At 42.4% G+C, this 23,478-nt stretch overlaps 1 protein-coding gene across 3 annotated transcripts in view; it reads left to right on the top strand.

The window, feature by feature from the left end:
- Positions 1 to 19,078, top strand: part of COL18A1 (collagen type XVIII alpha 1 chain) — a 254,440-nt gene extending 235,362 nt beyond the window's left edge. For 2 of the 3 annotated variants that reach the window (XM_068245278.1, XM_068245276.1), the window contains 14 exons: positions 786 to 857; positions 954 to 998; positions 2,272 to 2,311; positions 2,435 to 2,506; positions 4,515 to 4,549; positions 5,803 to 5,892; positions 7,309 to 7,471; positions 7,596 to 7,669; positions 8,457 to 8,585; positions 9,616 to 9,651; positions 9,734 to 9,949; positions 10,029 to 10,226; positions 13,362 to 13,477; positions 16,162 to 19,078. In XM_068245278.1, coding sequence (XP_068101379.1) covers positions 786 to 857; positions 954 to 998; positions 2,272 to 2,311; positions 2,435 to 2,506; positions 4,515 to 4,549; positions 5,803 to 5,892; positions 7,309 to 7,471; positions 7,596 to 7,669; positions 8,457 to 8,585; positions 9,616 to 9,651; positions 9,734 to 9,949; positions 10,029 to 10,226; positions 13,362 to 13,477; positions 16,162 to 16,375 — 1,500 coding nt within the window. In that variant the 3' untranslated portion in view covers positions 16,376 to 19,078. The remainder of the gene's footprint in view (positions 1 to 785; positions 858 to 953; positions 999 to 2,271; positions 2,312 to 2,434; positions 2,507 to 4,514; positions 4,550 to 5,802; positions 5,893 to 7,308; positions 7,472 to 7,595; positions 7,670 to 8,456; positions 8,586 to 9,615; positions 9,652 to 9,733; positions 9,950 to 10,028; positions 10,227 to 13,361; positions 13,478 to 16,161) is intronic. The other variant, XM_068245277.1, reaches the window with a different exon arrangement.
- The last annotated feature ends 4,400 nt before the right edge of the window (positions 19,079 to 23,478 follow it).

The raw sequence follows: 23,478 nt of genomic DNA, 5'->3' as shown, positions 1-23,478 counted from the left end.
CCTTGCAGGGGCTATTGTTACGCCCCTGCGGAGTACCTCTAATTCAGGATTGAACTTCATCCCAATCAGCAGTCAATGCCCCCTTTCCCACAAGAAAGCTTTACATTTTCTTGAATAGAGCATTATTCTTCTTCTGGGATAACTTTGCTATTTAGTATTTCAAACTAACACAAATGGATACTTCACTTCTCTCCCTGAGCTTGAAGTCTCTGATCATTTCCATTGTCCTGTTACCTGTTTTACATTAGAATACCCAAGTAGCTCGGGGTGACCCGAAACCACTAGGAAAGTATAGGAGACTAAAAGAGGCCGAAAAGCCCTCCTGCTAAAAAGCAATGCTGAGTGCCATCTGCCTTCTTAAAACAGAAGGTATTTGCGTTAATACAGCTTTAAGTGAGCAACTGTGGTTACCCACAGTGCATCACTTTTGAATATGCAAATAATTTCTTTATGCCCCTGCAGCCAGGCTTACATCCAGAACTGATAGTGTATAGCAAGCCCATAGCTTACACATTTTACAGAACCACATCAACCCAACATGCAGACAGCCTGTTTTGGACTTTTGGTCCTCATCAGTGCATAGCATGGATTGATATGGCTCTATGGGATAGTGCTTGGACCAGTATAACAGAATACCCAAGCAGCTCGAGGTGACCCAAAACCACAAGGAAAGTATAGGGGACTAAAAGAGACCGAAACACCCTCCTACTAAAAAGCAACACATTATCATGTACTTTGTTGTCTCATTATGTTACAGTGCTAAAATATGTATTTCTGCTTTTCAGGGCCGCCCTGGTATGAATGGACTAAAGGGAGAGAAGGGAGACTCTTCTGATCCAAGCGGCTATGGAGTAAGGGTAAGTGTTACTTAACAAAGCAGTAACAAAGCTACAAGACCTAAGTTGTAGACCTTATTTGTAATTATCGCAACTTTGTATTTTTTGTTACTTTAGGGCCAACCAGGTCCTCCTGGCCCACCTGGTCCTCCAGGCCAAGTAGTAAGTATTCGTACTTTACCATTAGAATACAAATATTGCCCCCTTCTCCCCTCAAATGCAACTTAATGACAAAATATACAAAAACTGCTCCCTAGTCCCCCATCTGTATGTGGTCCCCCATCTTCTCTTGGTAGCCCCGCAGGTGCTGCAGTTTCAAGCTCCCGTGGCAGTGTTCCACGAACCTAACAGCCACAATGCATGCCAGGAGATGTGGTCCTTTGATTTTAGTACATCTTCCAGTCGGGAGACGTACTCTCATCCAAAGTCAGACCAGTGCTTCCAGCTGGGAATAAGCGACAGCGACGTGGGGGTTTGACACTGCGGTACTAGTGCAGCTGTGGTTCTGCCAGGAGAAGATAAATACCATAAAGGCAGTAGGTTGTAGTGGACCAGCAACAAAACACTTTTCACTGATATGGGTTAAACCTCTTTACCAAAGGACCTTATCTGGTTTATTAGATGGGGAAACAAACAATTAACATTTTCAAACGTTTTGCAATTCCACTGTATTCTAATATATAGGCGAGCATTGCAGATATTTTTCTATCTAACAGTAAACAGTTTTGTTTTTTTTCAAAATCCAATCCATGTTTACAGGATTACCTTTCTTCTCTAATGTTTTCCATTGTTATCTAAAATTCATGAATCAGCTTTAGACTGTGGGAAAGAGCCATATAGTGGGAAAGCTGGCGCACATTATTAGTCTATTGATGTCTTTTTACTCCTCATGGTTATGCTGTACCTTATGTATAGCCATTAAAGGGATACTGTAGGGGGGTCGGGGGAAAATGAGCTGAACTTACCCGGGGCTTCTAATGGTCCCCCGCAGACATCCAGTGCCCGCGCAGCCGCTCACCGATGCTCCGGCCCCGCCTCCGGTTCACTTCTGGAATTTCTGACTTTAAAGTCTGAAAACCACTGCGCCTGCATTGCCGTGTCCTCGATCCCGCTGATGTCATCAAGAGCGCACAGCGCAGGCCCAGTATGGTCTGTGTCTGCGCAGTACACTCCTGGTGACATCAGCGGGAGCGAGGACACGGCAACCAGGCGCAGTGGTTTTCTGACTTTAACGTCAGAAATTCCAGAAGTGAACCAGAGGCGGGGCCGGAGCATTGGGGAGTGGCTGCGCCAACACAGGATGTCTGCGGGGGACCATTAGAAGCCCCGGGTAAGTTCAGCTCATTTTCCCCCGACCCCCCTACAGTATCCCTTTAATTAAATATTCTGTATTTATGCACATTTTATGCAACTTTTTCTTTCTGGACTGTTTCAGGTGTATGGTGATCCAAATTATAGCCCACAAGGTTATCCAGGTATGTCGGTACACACCCATCCCTGACAATATTGTAGTTTGTTTGCATTGGACCACTTTTTTAACTTTGTATACTTGCCTCCATGTGAAACTGAATCCCAGTGTTTCACTGTTGCATTCACAGGTCAGAAGGGCGACAGAGGACTTCCAGGAACAAAAGGTGATCGAGGAGATATTGGCCCTCCTGGTCCCCCAGGTAAAACACATATTACTACATTTTATTTCAAATAACTATTTCTTCATTAGTACCCAACTTGGATCTCCTCTCTACTAAAGTTACCAGTTATTTTAAAGATGAAGGGTAGTGGTACACCGCCCAGTTTTCCCTTACAGTCTGGTGTAGACCTATTACACATATACACTTGACTGGGCAGTACCATATCTGACAGTACTTCCTCTGTTGGGACAGTATGGACTTCCTTTGGGTCAGATTTACGAAGGTTCTCCTGGGCACAAGATCAGTAGACCGCATAAGTGATCCTCACTTCAGTCACACTGGACTACAGGGAGGGTGCATCACTGCGACAGAGTTAACATGAGCCTTACCAGTTAGGCAGTGATGGCTTCCATGGACAGATGCCTGCATAGGCCACAGAAATGCTCCACAAAGGGGGCTGTGTATGGAAGCGTGGGTATACAAATGTAATAAGATGGTTGAGGCTGCTGTACTTGGAAGAGGGTATCTGATACTCAAAGGAAGTTGGGGCTTCTACACGGGGCATTGAAAGTAGAAGAAGGAGATTGCTGTATATGAAAAATAGAGACTGATGTGCATAGATACCAAAAAAGTATAAACCCCTGATAGCCACCACATGACAGGTGTAAGGTTAAAGCTGTTAAAGCTGCCACTGCTATAATCACTGTAATTTGAGTGTCCCGTGTTGCAATCCATCTAAAGGTGAGTGCTTTTCCAGAAACCCTGGAGTAGGAGTGGTGTGGTGACATCACATTTCTACCAGGTCCACAAACATGCAAGTAGCAGGTTGATACTTGAGTTGAGACCTAAACCGCCCAACAAAGAACAGTAGTCGTCAGGTTAATGGGAGCCTTGCTCTCAAGCAGTTTGCAAAATACCATACTTGAGGTAGGGATTTTTTCCAACACAGACACATCAAGAGCAGGGCAGTATTTCTGTGATAACCTTATCTTACTTCCAATTTTAGTGGGAATTTATAACAAAACTGTGTCACACTGAAAACAGTCTTTGGTGTTGCTGCACTGATAAGGTAAAGCTCTATGGCAGCTTAAAGTACAACTGAAGTGATAAGAATATGGAGGCTGCCATATTTATTTCCTTTTAAACAATACCAACTGCCTAGCAACCCTGCTGATCTCTTTGGCTGTAGTAGTGTCTGAATAACACCATAAACAAGCATACAGCTAATCTTGTCAGATCTGACAATAATGTCAGAAACACCTGTTCTGCTCCATGCTTGTTCAAGGGCTGTGGCTTAAAGTATTAGAGGCAGAGGTTCAGCAGGCTAGCCAGGCAATTGGTATAGCTTAAAAGGAAATAAATAGTGCAGCCTTCATATTCCTCCCATTTTAGTTGTCCTTTAACTTAAAAACATAAGTACATGATGATTTTTTCCTTACGAGGATCAGCATTATTTACAGATTCAGCATTATGTGGGAAGTTTCTGTCTCCCTAGACAGTCATTAAGTGTTATAATAAGGGCCCTTTTCCACTAGGACCTGCAATTGCATGTGCGATTACGCTGCAGTCACTTTTCCTTCTATTTTCACTACAGCTATTTTACAGCGATTGTGCCGCAATCCGTCAGGTGTGCGGTGCAATTATGGTGTGTTTGCACTTTAGATTTGCAAAGATTTCCATCTCACAGTGCAGATGGCTAAATGCTGTGGGACAACTGTGCTGTACACAACAATCTTCTCTAACAATGAAAATGTACCATCTGTATGTACCTTAATTCTTTTATTGCTGCTTTGCTAAAACTAGCACATGTCCACTTTACAATATTTACATCAGTACTATTTGTTGAAGAATTGTTAAATTCCTGTGAATAGGCAGCTTGCACATGGCTAGTGTTATTGTGTCTCCAGTAATGCTTCCTGAAGTCAGCTAATGCCACTGAACACCACCACATTTTAACGCCATCATCACATTGTTTTCTTTACAGTTTTGCCTTTTCAAATGTAGATATAATTATTTACTTTCAACCCCGTTACTTTTCTGTTTGCAGGAAATTTCCCACCTGATTACAGTCCATATGGAAGGGTAAGAATGGCTGTGGGTGTGCTAGGGAGGGAGGACAAGCATGTGGAACTTAATGGGAAAGCAAAATGTATTATTAGGTGCAGTCTTTTATGGAGGGAACACACTTGCAGGGCCGCTTTCTCCTGCGATTCCTGGGGCTCCGTCGGCTTTTGTTATTGCGTTTTCTGCGATTGTTCCGCAATTTTTCTTTTTGCGGTGGAGTAAACTGTAATTTGTGGTGTGGTGTGGCTTTCCGTGGTCCTGCTCCTGGTCTATGTGGCGGTGTTCACCTTCCTTTTACAGTAATAGCATTAATGCCCCAAAGGGGTTTAGGTGGGCGCAGGATGAGCCGGCTTTCAGCTTCACCCTGTGCCGAAATTTGGCTCTGGCCACTTTCAATATATGCATCAGCCACACAGACAGTGTAGAGGCCAGTGTACGTAGATTTTTAATTTTGTGCCTGGTCTGCATTCCTGAGGTACTTTGGACAAGTTTGAAACTCAGTGTTTGAATTCAGAACTAATGCCTGGTACACACCATACAATTTCTCACCAGATCGATGGGCCGAATTGATAATTTCTGACAGATACGATCTGAATTGTTTTTCTGATAATTTTTTCGATCACTTCAGTATAAAATCAAAAGAACGATTGGAAGTCAGATCGGACCTTTTGGAAATTGCATGGTGTGTACCAGGTAGTATGGAGCAGTGTAAAATCCCCCTTATCAGGCAGTCTACTACACTTAAGTTTTTCTGTTTAAAGGATACCTGATCTGAGCAAAAGCTACGTAAGATAAGCACAGAGGTATATTCATGCTGGGCCCACATACCTCTCTGCATTGTCCTCTCCCTGCTCATTCCCCATGGTCTCTAGGCTAAAGTCACATTTTCAGATGGGAAGAGGCAGGCTTGCTGTGATGTTCCTTCCTATCCCCCTCCTATTCCCTCCTCCTGGGGAGAGGAAGTGAAGGGAATGGGAGGGTAATAGGAGGGAACACCGCTGCAAGCCTTCCTCTTCCTGTCTGAAAATTTGAATTTAGCCAAAAGACAGAATTTTCAAGGAGTGATTTCAAGACAATGCAGAGGTATGTGGAACCGGCATCAACACACCACTGTGCTTAACGTAGGTAGCTTTGGCTCGGATCAGGCATACCTTTAATAACTGTGCACGGAAAAAAAGTTTTGTCTCAATCAAGTTCCTGTTTATACATTTGTGGCAGGATATTAGTGGATTAAATCAACTAGTTTTCTTTAATACCATATTTTCATATAGGGAGATAAAGGAGAAAAAGGAGAACCTGGCACTGGTGATGGTCGAGGAATTCCTGGACCTCCTGGAAATCCCGGATATCCTGGACTGCCAGTAAGTAAAAGATGTTTATTCACTGATAAGGTATTATGCATAATGCCAGATGCATTTGCTGTTGTCAGTTTTTACACCTTTGAAAGGTTAGACTGATGTTGTGAGGAGCCACTTGCCTCCCTCCCCTTCCCCCCTCATCCTGCATACACCCTATGTACAGCTTGTTCACTACATCATGTGAGCTGAGAGAGTTTATCCCCAGTCAACCTCCATGCCAAGCACCGATACACAGGAATAAAATGCTCATTACTCCTTCTGTCAGTTAGACGTGTTACATAGGGTGGATATTGATGGCCCCACAAACACATCATCTATCATTTACAGCTGCTTCCTTTTTTGTATTCATTTTTTTAAGTTTCAATAGTACAAGGTACACACAACACAAAATACTGAAATACAGTAACACTTGTTTTCATTATCTGAAGATGCACCCAGTATGGCTTCTATTGAGGGCTATATTGCACTCCAAGTACAAACAGTTATGCTTTACGATTGGCATTTCTGTCCATTATAAGATAAACTGAATATAATTGTACTGCTCAACATAGCATACCATATTAAGTAAAAATAAAGTAGAACTCTGTGGCATAAAAGAGAAAGCCCAGCCAGCTGCATGTTTTCATCAGCTCACTGGGGATGACACCAGTGTTGGGATGTGCAGAGCAGCATGTGTCTCAGCTGCGCAATTGTCCCGGCCCCTGGCTGCACTGATTGAAATGATCCCCTTTGAACTCTCCTGACGGCAGCACCCAAGGCTGGCCCCTCTCTTATCTCTTCCTCAGCCTGACTCTTGGTTGGATCGCTGTAGAGTTTCATTGGCTTAGCGATGTGGATTACAGTACTTGAAATGTGATGTACATTACAGTCCTGTTTAACCGTGACTCGACCAACAGGTAGTAAGTGGGTGAGCCATGGGAGAGTGTCTTTTCCCCCTCTCATTAATGCAAAGCAGTGGGAAGTGGAAACCACTTACCAGAGCTCTGGTTCTATTCACTTCTGCAGCTGCCTGCTGAATCCTCTGTAGGCTTCCAATGTGTCACCAGACTCACATTAGGACATGTGCATGCATCAGGAGCCATACGCAGGATGCAGCAAAACAACAGCAGTAAGAAGTGAAGAGGACTGGCGCCAGAGCTCTGGTATGTGGTTTCCTGCTGCATGCTGCTCTGCATTTGTTTTGCAGAGAGAAGGGCTGGGCTAGTGTTACATTGAGGACCCTGATTGGTTGAGCTCTTAAACAACCGGAAATACCACACGTATCTAGTATCAGGCTCTCCCCGTCTGATAACTGAGACCCCACTGCAATAGGTATGGATTCATTATTTAAGCCACGTTCAGTGAAACAACACTTTATCTTTGTATATTTTCTTTGTACACTCATAGATATGTATTAGCAATTTCATTTTACTATTGCAGGGTGCTAAAGGAGAGAGCATTACCGGTCCCCCAGGCCCGCGTGGTCCGACAGGTCCTCCAGGTGTTGGTTATGAAGGAAGGCAAGGACCTCCAGGACCACCTGGGCCACCAGGACCTCCAGGTTCTCAAGGAGGACAGTCATATCCCGGACCCCACAGACCAGGTTGTTATGGAATAAGCAATTGATAATTTTACATAAATCAAACCTTATTACATTGAAGTATACACAGTAATCAAACATAATTAATGAGTACAGTAATAAATATATTGTATCTGTATTTTAATAGCAGTGAGCATTCCAGGACCACCGGGACCCCCAGGGCCACCTGGACCCCCTGGAGGATCAGCAGGATATTCTACGGTGAGAACAAAAAATATTGAATCAGCACTAGGCTTATTATTATTACTATTTAGTATTTATATAGTGCTGACCTCTTCCGCAGCACTTTACAGTGTATATAGCCATATCATTAAGTATCTTTCAGAGGGGTTCACAATCACAGCCATATGTCCACCACAGTCTAGGGCCAATTTAGGGGGAAGCCTGTTGACTTATCTGTATGTTTTTGGGTTGTGGGATGATCCTTTTACACAATTATACAGGATGTCATTGGTGATGTGGGGGAATCCCCTGAGTTTCTGTGTCTTGCCTCCATCTGTGAAGCTAGATTTCAAATATGATTTGGGCCTGAATGCTCGGGACAAACAGTCCCTAGAAGTCCTTTTAGCTACAGAACAGGTAGTTACGTGACCACAGCCAATTGTTGTCCAAAGACTGTTACTCTTTGGACTGTTACTTGGGTGTATCTTTACAGTTGCCTCAAGACCCCTTAGTGCTGCAGTTTTAACGCACGTATATGGTGCGTATATATAGTATTCTTAATCGGGCTGGAAAGGTGAAAACGCCTTTTATGAACACAAAAAAATAGATCTTCGCTAAATCTAAAGGGGTCTTCCTCTGATTGCCTCATTCAGAGTATGCAAGCAATACTATGCTGCGTTTTGTTTGACTACCCTACACTCCTGTATCAAAAGCAGTGCGCCTGTCCATATTAGCAGAGTTGCTAGGATTTTACTAAGGTTTTATATAGCTATGTTGCTTTTTACAGTATATTGTTTAACATAGTTCTATTTTCTTACTTTTTTAGGCCACAGTGCTGCAGACTTACCAGACAATGCTTAACTTGGCCCACACATTCCGGGAAGGGACCATTATACTGGTGCTTGAGCAGGGCGACCTGTATGTGCGAGTCCGGGATGGCTACAGAAAAATTCTTGTAAGTTATCAACTTTTTTTAAAAGTATTATTATAGCGCCAACATATTACGTAGCGCTGGACAATAAATAATGGTTGTAGTAAAGTGTGGTACCATGCTAGCTACGTATTAGTTAAAACAGAACATTTTTAATGATTGGCTAGCTCAAGGATTTAAAGAGTAATCTTTCACTATAATACTGTATGTTCTTCTTACACTGGATGGAAGACTAAAGAAATATTTTATCAGAAGCTTACCGTACTCTTTTAATCTTCAGCATTAGCCAGTAAATTCTATTAGTCTTACTCAAAACATTCAACTTTTTTTAAGTTGAAATTTGTACATTTATGTTTGGCGCCAAATGTATAGCTATAGCTTGGAGGGCTAAGTTTTGATTCCTAATGGCTAATCCAAGACTAAAAAGAATTTCAGATTGAATTTATTAAATCTGTTAATCTCACAGTACAGTACAGCTGTTGGTAAATTTGCACACAAGTTTTACAATCAGACTGTACCGTGATTGGTCTACATTACTAGTCGTATACTAAACTTGATCTTTGTGTTTCTAAGTTCCACCCCAAAGATTTAATAGTCCAATGCCAGAGCATCTACAGGACACTGAAGCTCTTGCATCGGATTATTTGGTGGTGATAGTACTGCTTAGCGCTGGAAGTGGTGGGTAGCAGTTCCAAGTTTGATAAGTCCAGCACAGAGTTATCAGATGGACAGAATAACTGTCAAAAGTACTTGCAGACCCCAAAAAGGTATTGATATGCTAAATATTGATATGATCAAGTTTGTAGTGTACATTGCAGCTAATGTGAACTCAATCTAGCAAGATGGTTTGTATTTGCTATTTGTAGCCCACTTTTTTCTATTTACAGAGTTATATATCTTCACATATACACATTGCCACATTTGAAAAATTGAGAGAAGTCCATTTCTCAATTTTAAGTAAACTTTTTATTTGGGTTTATTATTAAACTTTGGTATTAGTTAACAAGAGACGCTATGTTAGATACTAATGTTAATGTGCTTATTTTTTTTCTAGCTTGGCGAATATACAACTCCTAATGGTAATGGACAGGTAGGCATCACTTTTGGTCATGTTGAAATGTCAATTTCTAGCAGTCTTTCACCTGGTATTGACTAAAGCTTTGCCCCTTTAGGGTAATGAAGTTGCTGTGGAACAGCCTCCTGTTGTCCATTATCCATCTAGTAACAGAGATTCAGGATCCTATCAGTCTACAGATGAGAATGTACCTCAGCCTCCCAGATATCCTGAACAACCCCGACCACCACAGCCACCACCTCAAGTGTTCCCCAAACCTCCAGAACCAGAGAACAATGTTCCAGTACACACACACCAGGAATACCAGGCTGCAGTGAGTATGGGGCTGAATACTGCTATGTCATGTGACCTCTTCTTGACTTGATGTTTATCTATTTCATTTCTTATTGCAGTTACACTTAGTGGCTTTGAATGCGCCTCTAACTGGCAGCATGCGCTCCATACGTGGTGTTGACTTCCAATGTTTTGAGCAAGCACGGAAAGCTGGACTGCATGGAACATTCCGAGCATTCCTTTCTTCACGTCTACAGGATCTATACAGCATTGTCCGCAAAGCTGACCGGCAGTCTGTGCCAATTGTCAATCTCAGGGTGAGTATAACGTTACTGTTACTTACTTCAGGAAGAATAATGGCAAACTCTATATCTACATTTAAAGAGGGCTAGGATGCTTTCCTTGCATTGAAGAGCATCCACGGCTATAATTTCTAGGTCATTCTTGGGAGAGTTGATCCAGGGATTTATCTGACTGCCATCAGGAGTCGGGAAGGAATTTTTCACTTCTAAAGAGACTCTGTAACAACATTGTCAGCCTTATTTCTTTCATCCTATACTGTAAGTTCCTATACCTGTTCTAATGTGGTCTGGATTACTGCAGCCTTTTCTGGTTGCACTGTCTCTGTAATATAGCTAATCTTCTTTTCTTTATCAAGCTTTGTTGACCCAGAGAGGAATGAGCTGCCTCTGTTGTAATGAATAAAGTTATGCACACCCCCTGCAGGCTCTGTGAGCTTTGTTTACTCATGACTCTCTGCTCTCAGTTTTAGACAAGACTGATGCAGTTTGTGAGGCTGAGGGGATATACATTGTTTAGTTCATTGTATATACTTAATCACACTATGAAGGTACCCTTAGGACCCATTTCCACTATGGCCCCAATTCATCAAGCATTACCGCATTTGGTAATGCTGAAAACAGCTGAGTTTACGGAGCATTTAGTAAAATGTCAATTCATCAAAGCTGTTACTGCATGGCAAGCTGAAATTACCGAGCAGTGAGGTAAATTACTGACTTGTGCAGTAAACACCACAACAAATGCAAGTAAATGTCAGCAAATGTCAATTCATCAAGGTTACAGCATGTGGTAAAACACAGTAACCTACTCAATATTTACTGGCTGCTCTCCTCTGTCGAAAACCAGCTTCTAATGCCTTCCATGTGGATATCCCCATGATTGACAGGAGCAGAGAGCCAATAGGAACAGCTTCTGTCTCCTGCAAGTCCCTGTGATTGGATCCGAAGCCTTCTCCGCTGGGTCCAGCTTTTCTATCCCACAGGAAGCGAGCATAGAGATCGAAACAAAATAGGCTTCCCCTGCCACCCTTCGGCCGTTTAACCCCTTAGGTTCCTGTTTGAAGATGCAGAGAAGCTAGTGGGGAAATCACCTAAGCACAGCATGTGTAATGTCTCCTAGAAGTTCTTCTAAGCTGTGGCAATTAAATAAAATGTTAAGAAAGACTAATGGACAGATTCAGAGCAAGCAGAGGCAGTATAACAAACATGTACATCTAAAGGGATGTTGGGATGCCTCTTACTATAATAATGCTGTCTCTGCACGGAGAACAGAGACAAATACACACTCTTCTGCTGTTACTGAACAGGTTTTTGTCAATGGGCTTCAGTAAATTACCGAACTGGAAATGGAAACGGTAGCCCAGTGGAAATAGGCCCTTATCCTTTTAGAATCCTTTGTGGTCAGTAAGGTGTTTTCTGACTGCGCCCCCAAACAGAAGTGTTTACAATGGTCTAATCCTCAATTAGAAAAAGCGGTGGGAACATTCAAGTTCCTATAATGGATTGTACAATTGGAATGATTGCGATTTCCAGAGAACATGGACATTAGTAATGGTCCAAGAAGCTCTAATATCAATAAAAAGATACTCACCTAAGGATAGGGAAGGCTCTAGGTCCCAATGAGCCTTCCCGCTCCTCTCTCGGCCCCCTCCTTATGGCGGCAGCTTCTCCGTTCAAATCCCCCGCCGCGGGGACTTCGTAAGTCTTCAGGAGCCGAGTGTTGCCGAAGACAGGCTACTCCATACTGCGCATACGTGATTACGCAATAAAGGGCGCTCGCGCATGTGCAGTGTGGAGCGGCCCATCTTTGGGAGCACTCGGGCTCCCGAAGACTTCCGAAGCCTCTCTTCGGCGGTGGGGACAGCAGCATCTGACCAAATTGGTCGAATGCTGCTACAGGGGAGCCAGCGCTGAATGGGGACAGGGAGAGGAGAGGGAAGCCTGATTTGGACGCAGAGCCTTCTCTCCTTAGGTGAGTAGCTGACTTTTTTTTCTCAAAGGGTTGCCATTGACTTTAAATTTGACATAGACAATGGCTTCATATTGATATCATAGCAGTTTTTATAGTTGTGTTCTGTATACTTCTTTTTATCCTATAAAGGATGAATGAGGCGGTGTTTACTCTATTCAAAGGGGCAGTATAGCCATATAACACGGTGCACTCTGACATTATGAGGCAGTGCCAGTTAAATGCATTGCCATGGCACACACAACTGCACCATCCAATAAAATAGTGCATTTCAGAAACACAACTGACAAACCAGGACAGGGTAGAGATGGGCATGTGTGAAGATGCCATGCTTTCCCATAGGAAGGCCTGGGGCCTGTTCTGCATATCTGTTAGTCCTCTGCCTTCCACTCTAGTCCAGCAGAGGACCTTATGTGCAAATTTCAATTTATATTGTAGTCATTGGGGCAGGTGTCATTCTGTTTCACATGCAAGTGAGTAGTAAGATGGCCATGTCTAGCTCAGTGGTGTTTAGCAGAATAGCACAGGTTCAGCCTGCAGCACAAACGTCTGTAGAGTACTAAATCTCAATGACTGTAGAGTACCAAATACCAGTGACTCTCTGTCAATTATAAAGTCTCAGTGAGGCCTGGTACCCACTAGCAGCGCTTTTCTGCGTGCTTGTCATTTGAGAAGCTCTTGCTAATGTAATGCTATGGATGTGATCCCGCTTGAGGGATGCAAGCATTGCATCAGTAAGAGCTGTTCAAATCACAAGTGCTTTAAGACACTGCTACTGGGTAGCAGGCCTGACACTATGTAGAATACCAAATCTCAATGAATCTCTGTGCCAAATCTCAGTGGCTATCTGTAATCGGAGTATTTCTCTGTAAGCTCTTGACAGACTTTGTGTACTATTTCCTCTCCTGCGTCCTATGCACATCTGCATAATGTATGTTATTTTGAATAGCTTTGAATAGCTTGTTTAAATCAAACAAAATGGTTGATCTGTCACATCAAGTTATTTCAAATTCACATAAAAGACAACGTGAACTCCTTGTAAACTTTTATTTTTAGAGCTAATCATTCAACTGCCCGGACGCATATTTGACATGTCAGAATAGTGGAGACTTGTTTTTCAAATGTAAGGTTTATGCATGCATCTTTGTGAACTTTTCCGATATAACATGATATGCATTTTACAGGATGAAAGATTGTTTGACAACTGGGAGGCCCTTTTCTCTGGTTCCGAGGGACAGATGAACCGCGGAGCACGGATTTACTCATTTGATGGAAGAGATGTTGCAACAGATTCTACTTGGTAGGTGACATACCTAATTTCACAATAAGGGATTAACATTGCTGAATGAAGATTGCATTCGAAAACAACACTTCAAAGGCTTAAGATCCTTCCGTCATAGACTTAGTTATGTTTCGGTGTCTTGAAACCTTAAAAAGAAAGCACAGAGACAACAGGAGCCCAAATAGCACAATATATAATAAAAGGTGGTGATTTATGGTGAGACAAAAATGTACTCACAAAGATGGGTTGTATAGGGGGCAACCAACCACTTGAAGCAGGTGGAGGGGTATAACCCGACTCCACTCGGGTGGGAAGCCTGGATATGGTCACTCTTTTGAGGAAAAAGTAGATGACGAACACTGTGGAAGGCCAACTGTTACCCATCCAGCCAAGGGGATGGGGGGGGGGGGGGTGTCTAAATGTAGCACAAATGGGTAAGATGTGCCCAGGCATGTTTAAAACTGAGTGAAATTCAGATAAAAAGAAGAGGAGGTGACTTACCTCAATAAGCGCAGGCAGCGCATTTCGTGAGTCTGAGCCCACTTCCTCAGGCCAATCAAAGTGACAATAGGAATAGTAGCCGGAATAACAAGTGCCTCCTCAGGATATTGCAAAAGTAGTATTTTTATGATTTGTTTGCAAAAATAATTATATATGTTATTTTGGCACCTACATTTCTGTCATTGGCGGTGCCTTTTTTGTTCACTAGCGGCTGGTGCCTAAATTGTCTGATTCCATTGATACTAGTGCCTCTCATCTGGTCTATATAAAACAGGGCAGACTAAGTAAGAATTAGCAGTGCATGCAAAGTATGTACTGGGATCAGAGTAAAGCACATCATAGTCACACAGCCTGAAGAAAGAACTGTCAATTTCAACTACTTGAACCTTTCAGACTTGAGGTTTAGTGTCCTGGTTGGCAATACTAAAGCCCGCCCCAGGTCCCCCCACCGTTAGAGGTTGGACATTGCTACCTGTAAGTCATGCTATAAATTTTATTTGAAAGAATGCTGCTAAACTTATCTTTATTTCATGTGTACCAGATGTTCCTTTGTCCTTCGTACAGCCATTTTCCTAAAATGTTTATGTTGCTGATCTCGATGTTGACCTTGGATAAGTTTATAAATTAGAATTATAACTTTTCTTTAAGTCATATTGTTTTCTATACTGACAGCCTTACATTATACATGAAATTAACCACTTCATGGAATTTCTTCCCAAGTCTTACCTATAGAACCATAATACCCATGTCTTGGACTAATGAAGGCCAACCTAGCCCAAAACAGCTGTCGTTAAGTTGGATCATACAGCTCTTTAAAATGAATAGGCTACAGGCATGCTGTACACTAGTGTCTTTGGTTGTATGCCTGGTCTGCTGCAGACAGCTACATTAATAATTTTCATATTCACTCACTGAACAGGAGTGATGAATTATGGGAGTTACTCTATGTGTTGCCCACATAAAGCTAAATAATTGCAAATGCTTTCTATGCTACAGAAGGCAAACACATTTATTGTAATTTTTGTTTAAAGAGAACCCGAGGTGTGTTTAAAGAATGTTATCTGCATACAGAGGCTGGATCTGCCTATACAGCCCAGCCTCTGTTGCTATCCCAAACCCCACTAAGGTCGCCCTGCACTCTGCAATCCCTCATAAATCACAGCCGTGCTGTGAGGCTGTGTTTACATCTGTAGTGTCAGTCTCAGCTGCTCCCCCGCCTCCTGCATAGCTCCGGTCCCTGCTCCCGTCCCTTCCCTCCAATCAGCAGGGAGGGAAGGGATGCAGGAGGGGACCGGAGTTCTGCAGGAGGCGGGGAGAGCAGCAGACTGACACTATAAAGATTAACACAGCCAGCTCTGACAAGCTGTTTGTCAGCAGCTTGGCTGTGATTTATGAGGGATTGCAGAGTGCAGGGGGACCTTAGGGGGGTTTGGGATAGCAACAGAGGCTGGGCTGTATAGGCAGATCCAGCCTCTGTATCCAGATAATATTCTTCAAACCCACCTTGGGTTCTCTTTAATAGGGAGCTTTTAGGTTCCCTTTGGCCCCTCGCACAGCCCTTGTGGTTCTGATTCACTATGACTTAAAGCAAATCAGAAGCGAAAATTAGCTTTTGAGATAATGAATTGTATGTGTACTGTAGTAGGGATAATAAATAGAACATTAGTAGCAAGGAAAAGTCTCATTTTTATTTTCAGTTATATAGCTTTATTTATAACATTGCATCATACTATTACAGTTGCAGTTTAGAAACCACACTAAGCAAAGAAAAAAACAAAACAGAACTAATGACTGAACTTTTCTGCAGTAAAACCTTATCCTAAGCTGTCTCTCACTGTTTTTTGGCTGTTCAGAAAACAGGACTGAGTTGGACCAAGTTGGTGGAAAAGCTCTTTTGCATTTGATGACAACTGACGTTTTTAAATCTTTCCTGTACTGGAAAAAAACATGAGACCCTTTTCTATTCTATTAATGTTCTATTTATTATCCGTACTACACATACAATTCATTATCTCAGATTTATTTTCACTTCAGATTTGCTTTAAGTTGGTAGTCTGATGAACTTTTTATGCAAGGTATGTTTAATGGCATATGCACCTACTGCTTTGCATTTGGTGCTAGTTTTATGTATGTATATTTTGTTGCCTCAAATTCTAGAACTTAATACATAATGCATTACAAATGCTGTTTTTCTACATTAGGCCACAGAAGATGATTTGGCATGGATCTGATTCCAAGGGTCGACGTTTAGCAGAGAGCTACTGCGAGACCTGGCGCACAGATGAAAGCATTGTCACCGGCCAGGCCACGTCTCTAACAAGTGGAAAACTCCTGGAACAGCGGGCCCAGAGCTGCAACAAGAACTTTATTGTCCTTTGCATTGAAAACAGCTTCATTCCTGCTGGCCAAAAGTAGGAGCAGCGGGACTGAGCAGTCAGGAGTAGTGCTTATGCTGACAGAGGCTGCACATGGACTTCTTGAGATTCCTTTTTGCGTCCAGAGACCAAAGAGAGTGTGAAGCTGCTCTTCTCTGAATATTATGTGCCGTGTTACTGTCCAAGGCTTCATGGGGGCCACATCACTTGGATACACTGTTGCAGCTATTCCCTGCTTCAGCTTGACAACATGACCTTTTGACAACCTCCAGTTGTACATGCTGAAAGAGTCTGCTTATCCAAAAGCTCTTTGAGAATCCATCTGAAATCAATGTTGATTCTGTCTGTGCTCTTTCTACTGAAAGCCCTGCCTAGTCTCCTCCAGAGTCCAGGGCTACCTGTAACCAAACTGTCCTAAGAAGAAGACAACCTGAGAGCACTGTTCCTTTCAGTGCCTCACATCCCCAAGTCTCATTGCATCTAAGTTGGAATAGTCTCTATTTTATACTGTAATATTTAACCACTTGTAGTTACAGAGACACACGTATCGCTGCATTAATCTCTTGTCAATGTCTGTTTCCTAGCTATCCGTATGAAAAAAACAAACACCTAGCTAGCTACTACCACTATATTTATTAGCGTAAAAAAACCTGAAAAAATTCTAATGACTTCTGACTTACGGAGCCCAGTATTTACTAAACATTCTTGAGCCTGTAGCCCCAAACTGATGGCTTGCTTGTAGGATGCAGTAAATGCTGTTATCATTCAGGGTCGTACCGAGAAACCAGCCGCCCCCCCAAGCAAAACTGAGCTGGCCAGGCCCCCTGGGAAACCCTGTCCCTCCTTGTGTCTCCCATCTCTGCATGTCATGTGACGTGCATCAGGTGCCCACAAGGAGTTACAATATACAGCATGGCTAAAGTGAGGAGGATGTGTAGCTCTGCCGAAAACAGGAAATGTATGACACTTCCGCTGCCACATGCTGTATTTCCCAACAGAAGTCACCCCACAGCCCCAGGTCCCCCTGCAATGGCGGGGAATGCAGGGATATTGTTACACCCCTGTCTTCACTATACCTGACCTTCCTTCCTTTAGTTACCCATGTTAGAAACTGTTGTAATGCATTGAAATAAAATATATGTAGAGGAGGAGCACGGGCCCACAAGGCCTAGGTTTTATTAGCTTTTATTAGGAAGTAGACTTATAGTATCCCTTAAGCTATCAGAACTGCACACAGGTGCTGCACCACTAATACAAGCGTTTACCGCCATGCATATTCTAACACTGCCTGCTATTCACTTGTATGTCACCCAGGTACAGAACCATAACTGCTGCAGGCTGTGCAGTCATTAGTAAATCACGCCCTTTGTTGTGTGCACTAAACAGCTGAAATTGCCTTATCCGTCAAGCACAGAGCCAGGCGCACTGCCAGGGCTGCCACCGATTGTTTACAGAGTAGCTGCATTTGTAAATGGCTGCAGTTAATCTAGCTGACACAGCAATAGGCATACCAGTTATTGCAAGATTACTCCTTCTGCATTGCTCTGCTTTAACATCACATCAGGCAGGTTCCATCAACCTGTTCAAAGCAAACTCTTCAAGTAAAGTGCAGAGACTACTAACCGCTAAGAGACCACTAGACTGTCCTTCCAGTCTCATTCTCATAATGATTACACTACATAACGAACAAGGGAATAAGTGTTCACATTGGGAGCTTCCACTTTACTTTCTGCATGCTTGTAATCGGGGTCGGATTTACCATAAAGCACTGTAGGCACGTGCCTACAGGCGCCTGATGATGGAGAGGCGGCTCACCCTCCTCCCCAGGTGCCTCTTTCTCCTTCCCTATTCAGAGTCCCGAGCAGAGCGTAAGCGAGAGGTTACTCACATGGCTCATGGCAATCCACTGATGAGATCTTTCCTCAGTTGGGGGAATCTCTAGCTACTTAATACTGAGGGTACCTCTGGCTACCTAAAACTAAGGGACACCTGTAGCTGCCTGTGACAGGCAAGGGAAGTAAGGAAGAAGTGACAACAGGGGGAGTCAGCACACCTGTGGTGCGAGTCGGTGGGGGTTTGTAGGGTCAAGGAGGGTGAAGTCTAAGGTGCCAGGAGATCTGTGCCTATAGGCTCCTGTGAGGTAAATCCGTGCCTGCTTGTAATAATTAGTGAAGGCATAGGATGGCCGTAATAAAATTAATGACTTAAAAAGATAATTGCAGCACATCTATTTATGTTCCCTTTCATAGTGATTTGTGGACTGGTGTCATCAAAATATTTTTGAGAAAACAAGTCCACAATCACAATATAATCTTGTAATATACTATAGGTGAATTTATCTAATAGACAATAGTCACAAAAACCCCTATTTTTAATTCTGCATATTGTTCCTCATTGTTATGCTTGAGTTTTGTAACAGATCTGGCTTTTGTTATTTCCTGGGAGAAGTGACAGGAAGTGAGAGTGACGCAGACACGCCTCTTTAATGTGTGGAGATGTTATTTTTTCAGTAGAGCTCCTGTCTTTTTCTTCTGCAGTACCTGCACTGTATGATACATTGCCATAGCTTCAGATATTAGGGAGAACAAAATTTGGGGAAAAGATAAGCCGGGTTCTTGGATTAGTCCCATGCTCCAGAATTTGACTGTAGAATTCAGAGCCTGACTAAATATAAAACTAAAGCATATACAGTACACCTACAGTGGAGGAAATAATTATTTGACCCCTCTCTGATTTTGTAAGTTTGTCCAATGACAAAGAAATGAAAAGTCTCAGAACAGTATCATTTCAATGGTAGGTTTATTTTAACAGTGGCAGATAGCACATCAAAAGGAAAATCGAAAAAATAACCTTAAATAAAAGATAGCAACTGATTTGCATTTCATTGAGGGAAATACGTTTTTGAACCCTCTAGCAATAAAACACATAATACTTAGTGGAAAAACCCTTGTTTGCAAGCACAGAGGTCAAACGTTTCTTGTAATTGATGACCAAGTTTGCACACATTTTAGGAGGAATGTTGGTCCACTCCTCTTTGCAGATCATCTCTAAATCCCTAAGGTTTCGAGGCTGTCTCTGTGCAACTCTGAGCTTGAGCTCCCTCCATAGGTTTTCTATTAAATTAAGGTCCGGAGACTGACTAGTCCACTCCATGACCTTAATGTGCTTCTTCTTGAGCCACTCCTTTGTTGCCTTTGCTGTATGTTTTGGGTCATTGTCGTGCTGGAACACCCATCCACGACCCATTTTCAGTTTCCTGGCAGAGGGAAGGAGGTTGTCGTTCAGGATTTCACGATACATGGCTCCGTCCATTTTCCCGTTAATGCGATTAAGTTGTCCTGTGCCCTTAGAAGAAAAAACACCCCCAAAGCAAAATGTTTCCACCCCCATGCTTGACGGTGGGGACAGTGTTTTGGGGGTCATAGGCAGCATTTTTCTTCCTCCAAACACAGCGAGTTGAGTTAATGCCAAAGAGCTCTATTTTGGTCTCATCAGACCACAGCACCTTCTCCCAGTCACTCACAGAATCATTCAGGTGTTCATTGGCAAACTTCAGACGGGCCTGCACATGTGCCTTCTTGAGCAGGGGACCTTGCGAGCCCTGCAGGATTTTAACCCATTGCGGTGTAATGTGTTTCCAATGGTTTTCTTGGTGACTGTGGTCCCTGCTAATTTGAGGTCATTCACTAACTCCTCCCGTGTAGTTCTAGATGCTTTTTCACCTTTCTCAGAACCATTGACACCCCACGAGGTGAGATCTTGCGTGGAGCCCCAGAGCGAGGTCGATTGATGGTCATTTTGTGCTCCTTCCATTTTCGAACAATCGCACCAACAGTTGTCACCTTCTCTCCCAGCTTCTTGCTAATGGTTTTGTAGCCCATTCCAGCCTTGTGCAGGTCTACAATTTTGTCTCTGACATCCTTGGACAGCACTTTGGTCTTTTACATGTTGGAGAGTTTGGAGTCTGCTTGATTGATTGATTCTGTGGACAGGTGTCTTTTATACGGGTGACTAGTTAAGACAGGTGTCCTTAATGAGGGTGACTAATTGAGTAGAAGTGTCTAACCACTCTGTGGGAGCCAGAACTCTTAATGGTTGGTAGGGGTTCAAAAACTTATTTCCCTCAATGAAATGCAAATCAGTTGCTATCTTTTATTTAAGGTTATTTTTTCGATTTTCCTTTTGATGTGCTATCTGCCACTGTTAAAATAAACCTACCATTGAAATGATACTGTTCTGAGACTTTTCATTTCTTTGTCATTGGACAAACTTACAAAATCAGTGAGGGGTCAAATAATTATTTCCTCCACTTTATATGCCTGGCAATGATTGTTGCAATATCCAGAATTAAAATGTGAGGTTTTTTTTACGATGACTTCCCTTTCTAATAAGTTTAATGTTCATTAGAGCATACAGCAGTGTTCTTAGGAGGAACACAGTATTTCCTAGCATGACGCTATGTTCTGGTCAGCAAGAGCGCATGTTCCTTCTTCTTCATACGATGATGGCAAGCAAAGCAATAGGAATTAATTAACTTTCTGGTATTGGTATCTATAATGCTGCACATGTCTCTGAACAGCATCTCTGTTTTTAAGGCAGAATTTATTTAGGATTATTAGTACTTTTAATGTGAGTTTCAGGTCAAGGAAAGACAGAGGAAAGACGGCTGTGACAACCCTTCCAGCAGCAGTCTGTGCTTGGCCTGTAACGTTACCTTTGTGGTTGGGCTGCCAAATCTTAACAACTAAAGGCTTGCACATATCAGATATATTGCTGAGCAATACTGAGCATAAAATTGGACGAAACAACAAATTTTGGTTTCACAGAATTTGCAGCATCTGAATCAGAACTTTGTTGAGGGTTAATCAGGTTTGGGAGCTATTGAAAAATAGTCATATTTTCCCTCTGCTCTTATATAATAACCCACTATTGTAAGTTCTATGAACAAACTTTTTTGTTTTTAAATAAGTGCCCGAATGGGTAAATAGACTGTACTTTTGTTTTCTTCAAGCAGCCTTATCAGGTTGCTCAGAGAATATTTTCTCTGCCTGCAGAAGAGAAGGGTTATTTATAGCAGAGAAATCCTGTTTGGAAGTTTAGAAATATGCACATTCAGGAAAAATGAAGTGTGGTGCTAACATACTTAACTGGACATTACATGCTTCTACAAGATGGCTGCTTCCAGCATAGGTGTAGTGACCAGGCGGGCATTGACTGTAATTCAGCCTTACTATTCCTGTGAAACCAAAATTTGCTATTTTGATTAATCTTATGTATTATATTGCTGAGCAGCTTACAGTCAACAACCAGATTTCTTTCTATATATATTTTACTAGCACCAAACATGCCAAGTATTGTAGTGTGATGTGAGACATTACAAATGTTTTCTCAGCTACAGATCTTTACAGGTGAGATAGGGAGCCACACTGAATGAAGATGGCTTCACACCACATAGCAATGCATGCTTATAGTAACATGTTACCGTGCAATGTGCCGCCACACTTGTTCTGGTGTAAATATAGATGGGCATTTTTGTTGTTGCTTCTTTTATGGTCACATCTTTTTTTCTTTAGAAAAGGATAAAATAGGCTTACATTTCATTGTTACTTATGTGTAATGTAGCTGCATTTTAAGACCTCAGACTACTTGGCCATGTGTATGTATGTGTAAGCACTGCAGACTGGTGGGCGCTGTGCCTTATCAATGTATATATGAATGGGGCCTTGTGCAGCTGGAAATGCACACAACTAGTTGAAGCTAGAAAGTCACCAGAGAACATGTGAATCCTGTATCGCTCTAAAAGGTGCTAAAAATCTTTATTTTTTTTAAATGCTTTTAGAATATTTTAAGGCAGGAAACAGATGGAAGTTGTCTATCATAATCTTTGTATTTTGTAAAAAAAATAAAAAAAATCATACCTGTGGATAGTTCATGCTCATGTCTATAAATACTTCCTAGGACTAACATGTGTTGTGGTCTTTTTTTCTTTTTGGAGAGAGAGTGAGTGAGTGAGTGAGTGAGTGAGTGAGTGAGTGAGTGAGTGAGTGTGTGTGTGTGTGTGTGTGTGTGTGTGTGTGTGTGTGTGTGTGTGTGTGTGTGTGTAGGCATTTATTGGTCGCCACAAATATTTATTTTAATCCTATACAATCAGTTGCCCGACACCAACCCACCCTAACTATCTACACCAACCCGCACTGACCCTCCCTATGCTAACCTGCCTTGACCCTAAGGACTCTCTCTCAGATGAATGGTGCCGTTTAGCCGTCGATTGCAGAGGTCAAGCGCCTTCCAGTTGCAAAATAATGGGAGCGTTTGACATGCAGCGTAGTGCTTGTTAAGCCACTAATGACTCTGATGAACATGCAGGTGCCGCAAGTGCTGGACAAGAGCGTCTGACGTGCAGTTACATGCGCTCCTGTCAGCTGTTTGCCTGAAAGAGCTCTTACAACCACACCAACCCACCCAAGCTTGCCTAAGGGCTCAGATACACTTTAAGCGCTTTTTGGCCTCCAGAGCTTTCTGGAAGCTTTGTTAAAAACGCTCCGATCGCGTGATTTTACCGCAATGTTAATGGGAGTGGTTTTTTAAAAAGCTCTCAGAAAGCTTTGGAGGCCAAAAAGCACTCAGAAAAGTGCTTATATTGTGTCTGAGCCCTTGCACAAGTGTTACCATCCAACATTTCCTTGATCTGCATTTATTAGAACTAACATTAATCCCTTCCCCCAAAGCACTATCACTTACATTGAACCAGGCAATGTTACTAAAATAAGAGACAGAATCCGAATCAGAATCAATTTATTTCGCCAAGTAAGTTTGCACTTACAAGGAATTTGTCTTGGCAGTTGCTTAAAGCGGAATATAACCCTGCATTTCAACTTTGCTCTAAAACATTATTTACAGTAAATTATATGCAACCAGCATTTTTTTTTTTTACTAGACCAGCATTGGAAGGGTTACACAGAGCTTTAAAGTTCCTGGAGATTTCTGCAGACGCATCCAAAGCTTACATAGATACATTTTGTTTACATAAATGTATCTAAGTGTTGAATGTGACTCACTCTCTCTGACTGAGAAGGAGCTGGAGGACAGCCAAAGAGTGTGTAACATTTATCACTTGTTACATTCTATTTAGTTAAAATGTAT

Source organism: Hyperolius riggenbachi, chromosome 7, assembly GCF_040937935.1.
Source record: "Hyperolius riggenbachi isolate aHypRig1 chromosome 7, aHypRig1.pri, whole genome shotgun sequence".
In the NCBI taxonomy this organism is placed as follows: Eukaryota; Metazoa; Chordata; class Amphibia; order Anura; family Hyperoliidae; genus Hyperolius; species Hyperolius riggenbachi.
This window is presented reverse-complemented; position numbering and strand designations above follow the sequence as displayed.